Source organism: Sinocyclocheilus anshuiensis, unplaced genomic scaffold, assembly GCF_001515605.1.
Source record: "Sinocyclocheilus anshuiensis isolate Anshui unplaced genomic scaffold, SAMN03320099.WGS_v1.1 scaffold369, whole genome shotgun sequence".
Lineage (NCBI taxonomy): Eukaryota > Metazoa > Chordata > Actinopteri > Cypriniformes > Cyprinidae > Sinocyclocheilus > Sinocyclocheilus anshuiensis.
In genome coordinates this window covers 781,496-789,292 of record NW_015540935.1, presented here as the reverse complement: position 1 = coordinate 789,292, position 7,797 = coordinate 781,496, and the positions used below count along the sequence as shown (strand labels likewise).

At 38.6% G+C, this 7,797-nt stretch overlaps 1 protein-coding gene across 1 annotated transcript in view; it reads right to left on the bottom strand.

Annotated features, from left to right (window-relative positions):
- LOC107689541 (palmitoyltransferase ZDHHC18-like) overlaps positions 1-7,797 on the bottom strand; it is a 33,933-nt gene that overhangs the window by 10,818 nt on the left and 15,318 nt on the right. Inside the window, exons 3-5 of the mRNA XM_016487560.1 lie at positions 5,297-5,452; positions 2,470-2,607; positions 1,301-1,352 (exon numbers count right to left, since the gene is read on the bottom strand). Of these exons, the coding sequence (XP_016343046.1) occupies positions 1,301-1,352; positions 2,470-2,607; positions 5,297-5,452 (346 nt within the window). The remainder of the gene's footprint in view (positions 1-1,300; positions 1,353-2,469; positions 2,608-5,296; positions 5,453-7,797) is intronic.

Here is a 7,797-nt window from a genome sequence, read left to right as displayed (position 1 = left end):
ACACACACACACAAATATAAAATGGCCACAGATTACGAATGCATTCTCTTGTTTTAGCTAAATCATGGCCACAATTTAACTAAAGGGAGTGAATTAATACAATGTGGCCAAGATTTACCCAAAACGAAGAAACTAATTAAGACATGGGAGCAATTGAACTAAAATTAAAGAAAAAATACACTGTGGTCATCATATCTATTTTCCCCCCCATATATAATATGCAGTGCTCCATACAGAAGTGTTTAAAAGCAGAAATGTGACATTTTGGGTGCTGGGAACCATTGCACTCAGATGCACTCATACGTGCGCAGTGTAAAAACCGCTATGGCTATACTATAAAAAACCCTTTATTGTAAGTTTTTTTGGGAGGGGGGGAGATTCCCATTGTCATGTCTTGCCCCATAGATTTTCATTGTAAGCACATTACTACAAACCCTATTTCATTTGCTTTGATAAATTGAGGCACAAGTTGAGAATATTTTGTGTTTCTCAGATGCTGTTCATTGAGCTTCACTTGTTTGTAACCCAGAACATTCCTTTACGGCAATGATAGACTTACCCCCGGTTTCACAGACATGGTTTAAGGCTAGTCCCAGACTAAAATGCATGTTTGAGCTGTCTCAACACACGGCCCCACATATCTACGTCACTATGTGGGAAGATTTGCATAACGCCGCCCAAATGTTCACGCAAAGAAAGAAGGCGTAACTTTTATTCTCGCTGTAGTATTGTTGCTGCTGCCGCCATGTCGTGAAGACGCTGTGTGCTTTGTTGTGAAAGCGAAACTACTTTGTTTGGTCTTCCAAAAGAGGAGGATATCCGCTTCGTCATGCCTAGAGCTGATCCGTGCTGGTCGCTGAGGAAATACATCAACTTCGTGCTGTGGATCACCGGATCGGCTTTCACCGTGGACGAAGCGGAGTCTAGCCCGGGGTCGTCACATGTGGTTGCTGCAAGCCTTTTTTGGAAGGACACGACTAGAAATCAGTGGTTAAGTTGTATTTACAACACTGTTCCAGAACAGTTTAACCCAAATATTCAGATGCAGACGTTTCAGAAAGGCGGGGCATAGAGGAGAAACAATAATGTACAGTATGTGGAAAATAATGTGTTTTTAACCTTAAACCGTATAAACACATTTCATTACACCAAATACACAAAATAATATTCTTTTTAGCAACATCATATGACCCTTTTAATTAAGGCCTAGTCCTGGCTTAAGCTAAGGCCCGTCTGTGAAACCGGGCCTTAGTTTTCAAGTTAAACATCTGAACTCAAACATCACCAAATGAAAGGATATCTGGCAGGACTCGCTTGGAGAGCAAAAACAAGCCCATTTCCTCCTTGCGACCCTATAAAAGAGAGCATTAGTCACTAAACGCTTTTATCAGATCTTAAGCCATTTAAGTCCAATAAGAAATTCACATGGCCTCTCACGGCTCATTTGGCATCTGTGTTTGCCTTTATAAATACAGCATAGTGCAAAGAAACCAACTCTTTGATTAAAAAGAGCTGATGTAAACACTACACTACCAGTCAATTACCTGGACACATAAATTAAATGGTTTATGCTCAAAAACTGGAAATTAGTTTTGCCAATTTGGAACAAAAGAACAATGTTACATTACATTTTCTTTATAAAAATGAAAGGATAGTGATGCTAAAGAAACCAACAAATGTCCAGCATACAACTCCTTCAATGCAGTTCAAACATCCCATGATGCACCTCATCTCTATTATACGTTACACTATTGTTCAAAAGTTTAGAGTCGGTATAATTTTTGTTTTTGAAAAAAGACTCTTCTGCTCATCAAGGCTGCATTTATTTGAACAAAAATACAGTAAAACAGTAATATTGTGAAATATTATTACAATTTCAAACTGTTTTCTATTGTACTATCTGTTGTACTATATTGTACTATATGTCATTTATTCCTGTGATTCGCAGCTGAATTTTCATCATCATTACTCCAGTCTTCAGTGTCACATGATCCTTCAGAAATCATTCTAATATGCTGATTTGCTGCTCAAGAAACATTTCTGATTATTAATCAATGTGAAAACAGTTGTGCTGCTTCATTTTGTGTGTGTGTATGTGTGTGGATACCATGATATTTTTCTTTAGGATTCTTTGATCAAAAGTAACAGTCAACACATCTATAATGTTACAAAACCTTTCTATTTCAAACAAATGCTGTTCTTTTGAACTTTGTTCATCAATTTAATGCATCATAATGCATCTAACAATAGCTTGCCAATAACTCATGGCAGGAGAAACAGAAACAAAACTAAATGTACCTGCATGTGAATATTAAAGCATTAGAAAGAAATACCTAGTCTGTATATACAAAGATCTCTGAACTCGAAAGTGATCTGATATCACTGAACGAATGTTAAATTCACACAGCACTCGGCGATGCATGCGTTTGTTTGAGCTCACAGGTACAGAAAGAATTAAATGACACGTACTTAGAGTTAGGTGTGTGGTTACACAGCCGAAGATGAAAGCCGTGAGGAAAGACAGCGAGATGATGAAGGTGTAGAAGAAGCGGTAGTTTCGTTTCCCCACACAGTTGCCGACCCAGGGGCAGTGATGATCGAAGCGCTCTGTCAAACACACACAACAGCGGGCCGTCACACGGCTCGTGATTTATCACAGCAGGAATTAAAAAGTCTGCTGGCTTAAGAACAAGTGAGAACGTCAGAGATCAAACCAAAACACAAACAGGCTTCATAAACCTAACACTATAAATAACACAGCTAAATCTGAGAAAGAGTACGTCCTACGTCTATTCACAAGCAGAAGAGTGTGAAACTGCACACAATAAATATATTGGCAATTAAAATTGAGTGTTAAGGCTAACTAAATTACATAGTTACATTTCCATTCAGTTGATTTTTGACAAAAAATGACAAACACATAAAGACAGACCTACTGTGAGCTACAAGGTTGTTAATCGATGGTATATGCATTTAACCGGTTTATGTGCATCATTTCAACTTTGAAATGATCAATTCACTCTTAACTAGTAGCTGATTGCGTCGCAATATAAAATGTGATTAAAAAAACAAAAACACTTGTTTTCTGTGCTTTTTTGTAGGGCTACAGAATTTGGCCAGAAATTTGTGATTATAAAATAATAACAACAATAATAATCATCTATTACTACTACTAAACAAAAATATCAAAAATGATACTACAAATAAAATATGAAATATTACTATTGGGATATTATAATTATATAATTATTTTATTTTACATTAATGTAAAATTACAAGACTAATATTTGTGGCTGTCTTCATTTTCAAATGTTAAACCATCAAGCATTTATTTTGATGGAAAATAGCATGAAGCCTCTTTTGCTGATAAGCTCTTCTCATTACAAGTATAGGAAGAAGGCTGGCACGTTTCCTTCCCAAATGCACGTTAAAACAACCCAAAGTCGTTTAAAAATAGCAGATGCAGAGATGAGTTTGTGTGGAGCAGCATTTACTGTGAACCGAGCTGCTGAAAACACTGAGGAATGAGCTGCTCACGTGTAAATGAACACAGTGCCGCTCTTTACTCTGAAACAAGCAGCACACACAGTGGGTTTAGTAAAGAATCACTCCCCTTTATAATCACATTTTGTTGCTTTGCAGCCTGAAATAAAGACGGACACAGATTTTGTCATTTTAGGAGGGGTGATCCTTTTTCCAACTCAGTGATTGTTTGTTTTTTTCTGACATGTTGGTGTTCAGGGCTCGCACAATTTCAAAATCGCTGGTAGCCCTTCGGGCAGACATTCTTCAGATTTTGGTAGCCCAAAATTAATTTAAGTAGCCCGAATAAAAAAAAATAAAAAAGACATCAGCTGAACGTCACTGCGGACAAATCAGCATGATTAAAAACTTCAGTGATCGCTTTTTTACTTCAAATAACAAGTCAAGAGAGCAGGGGTGTAACAGATCACAAAACCCACAGCTCGGATCATATTGCATTATCATATCAGATTTTGAGTAACAGATCGGGTCATTTTGCAGATGAGCAAAAAAATATGGTTTGTTATTATTTAAATAACAGAATAGCCTACTACTTTGATACCACAGCAAAAACTAGAATTAAAATCAGAGGCAACCACTGCATTTTAATCATGATCCAAACAAAGATGCCAAATACTTATTTAGATTGCAATTAGACTGTATAATTTCGAAATCTGAAGCAAAAACAGAATGGTCTGATTTTAGCTTTGTGAATGAGACACAATTGTCACTGTCTGACAGCAGGTGGCGCTTATGGAACAGCAGGTATTTATAGGCTGCTGCCCCTTTAAGACAGAATGCACGGATCCAATATAATGATGCACTTGAGATTTCTTTCTCCACTGTTTATGTTCACTTAAGACATAACCGACTGTGTTTACAAGAATACTTGCCGAGACTGTTATTTTGAGATCATTTTTTGTGTGTGTTCATTCAGATGCAAGGATACGTGAAAGAGGAATCAATTCTTTGTACGTGCATTGTCTGAAACGCGGCTCTCTGTGTGCGCTTCGAATGAGTGCGCGCAGCTCCGAATGCGCATGAATGGTTTATGAACCTTGAAACACGTGCAAACGATCAACTACGATCCGTTTTACCCCTACAAGCTAGTGAACAACGCAAAACAAGGAAGGAATTTTATATCACGGTTTAAGATAGCCCGTCGGGCAGGGCGGTGATACATTTTGGTAGCCCGACTGTTGAAAACACAATAGCCCCGGGACGTCGGACTTGCGATTTTGCGAGCCCTGGTGTTATATCTTTCACTTGGATGTTATCAGTTGCACTGAGTAAATACAGCTGGATAAAACAAAAACTGTGTCCGTCTTCATTTCAGGCTGCAAAGCAACAAAATGTGATTATTTTAAAGGGGGGTGATTCTTTTCTTTACACACTGCATATTGAATTAAACTACAGCCTTCGCAGTTTGATAATCCCACTCAGCCATATCGCATTAAGCGTGCAGCCCTAGCAGGCACTGTTGCACACACACTGTTGTTCTAGTTATATCTGAGTGATGCTCCTGCAGATCAAACAACGTTTATGCACTTAGACTGATGAACTGATATGAATTGATAATGTATACCCGGAGTGCAATGTAAGCAGCTTTAGATAAAAGCATCTGCCTAATGCATAAATGTAAACTTGTAACCTTTAGTATGAGCAATAGTAATATGACACATGCATTAGCAATCGCCACTAATAATTATCATTAAAAACAGCCTCAGGCTTGTTGCATGTGAGCTCAGCTGTACATTTCTCAAGCTCATCTCACCCACACAGTTGTCACACAGGCTGCAGTGGGAGGTGCGCGGCGGCCGGAAGATCTTGCAGGTGAAGCAATACTTGAGTTTAACCACCTGCTGATTGATGACGACCTCCTTCGTGCGCGGCGGGGGGCGGTAGGATGAGGACGAGCCCGTCGGGTTGTCTGCGGGAGAGAAAAACACATTTCCAGCAGAGGATGAGATGTCAGGGAGGAATTTCAATAACAAACATTAAAGAAAGCAACGAAACTGTGCTGTTAGGATCATTTTGATTTCACAAAGCTCTTGAAGTTGAACAGAGTTTGCTCGAAACAGCTCTAACACTTCCTGTCTTTTGAAATTAGACACACACACACACAGGTGCGCAAGAACAACAAAACAACTGGTGCAAGATAGCACTCCTTGTGTTTTAAGATTAAAAAATCCATTTACTGTAATCATTAAAGCAATGCATTATTTAAAGGTGCTACTTTCACCACTTCACATGAAAAAAGATGCATTAATATGCTACATTAAAAGCATTAAGCAAGAAACTGCATTAAGATTACTGTAAGTCACACTGAGTAAAAGCATCTTATCTCATTGTTTCAAATGCTCCACACTAATTTCAGACTCACTTCTTGAAATATTTTGATGAAAACAGAGATGTGTTCCAGTTCATCAAAGCAGAGACACACATCTACAATAAATTGAATCGAACACGTGATTATAACGACAGCAACAGATGTAAGTAAATGTGATTCCCTCAATAAACACTAAACCACATTAATAGTTCAAGGACTTACAGGCTGTTCACACGAAACAGGGTTTTGCATTCAACTGTGCTGATTTTTCCACTGTGCTTATGTAAACATGTGTTGCATCTTTCACAGTCTTGCGAATGGCTCACAGTGGTCTAAAAACTTGGCACTCAAATGAAAAGATATTCAAGTTTGAGAAGAAAAAAAAAATTGCTACTCTAGACACTGCTTTTTTAATTCCACTCCACTGCATCTCACGCTTTTGCAATTAAATACAAGAGATGCAGTGTAGTGGGGGAAACAAATATCAGGGACCAAAAAATAACACTCGCCAAGTGCCAAATGCGAGTAAAAATCAGCGTTGGCGAGTCCATGTAACAGTGTCAGTCGCCAGTTGGCGGGTAAAACTTTTACGAATTATAACAATGCAATGTAGTGGGAAAAACAGCCCGTTTTTAAAGAGATTCGCTGTTTCTGACATAAGCGAATCAAATAATCTTGCCCGAAGACAAGATCATCGTGATTAGCTGTTCTGTCATAAGCGACAAGAGCGAATCAAATAATAGGATACAAACGGACTGAAAAGGTCAGAGCAGTGATGGCCAGCTTGTCCCTACACACAGTTCTAGTAACTTTTACCCGAGAAGATTTTGCTGCTTCATTTCGGAAGATTAACTTTTCCCTTCTTTATTCTCCGTAACCCGAGAATGCGGGGATACATACCTGGGGTTACGCCGCAGAAACGGTGCAGTGAAGTATAAAACTATACTTGCCGAAAGGCTGTGCATTCGGCTGTACGCATACGCTGAGCCGCTTCAGATAGACACAGTTCTAGTAACTTTTACCTGAGAAGATTTTGCTGCTTCATTTTGAAAGATTAACTTTTCCCTTCTTTATTCTTCATAACCCGAGAATGTGGCGACACATGCCTGGGGTTACGCCGCCTAAACGGTGCAGTGAAATATAGTTTGAAAGGCTGCACGTTCGGCTGTATGCATACGCTGAGCCGCTTCAGACAGCGCACCAGTAGCGCTTCAACGCACGAAAACACACAATTATGTCAAAATGCGCGGTTTTGGCGAGTTACCTTGTAAACGTAGTCTTAAATGAGTTATAAAGTCTTAAATGACCATAAAGAGTTGGGAGAAAATCGGATTATGTGTCAGATCCGCGTCATATGCATCAGGTTTTAAAGAGACAGCGCTGATTTTAAAGTGAAACCTGCTGAAGTCTGTGATGCAGTGGTTCCCAAATCTGTCCTGGAGGCCCCCCAGCCCTGCACATTTTGTATGTCTCCCTAATCAGACACACCCAATTTAGTTCTTGCAGTCTCTACTAACGAGCTGATAAGTGGAATCAGGTGTGTTCGATAAGGGAGACATACAAAAGGTGCAGGGCTGGGGGGCCTCCAGGACAGGTTTGGGAACCACTGCATTGATGTAAATCAAAGAACAAAAGAAAAAGAGAAATCCTGGGACTGTTCTAGTAGCTTATTAATTTTTTTTTAGCTTGAATAAAGATTAATATGTATAGTTTATGCATATATAATTTCGTTTATGTGAAGAGTGTTTTAAAATCACTTAAATTAAAAGTTATATATTTCAGAGCCTATTAAATGTTAAAAAATAATGGCTTTCAATTATACTGTAATGTTGAATGGCTATAATTAATAGGGAAAATTGAGGGAAAATGCACCAGCAGGACAAATTTAATACATTGTAAATATGTTTAGTTATTGTAGTAGTAATAACTGCCTGTTTTTGCAAAAA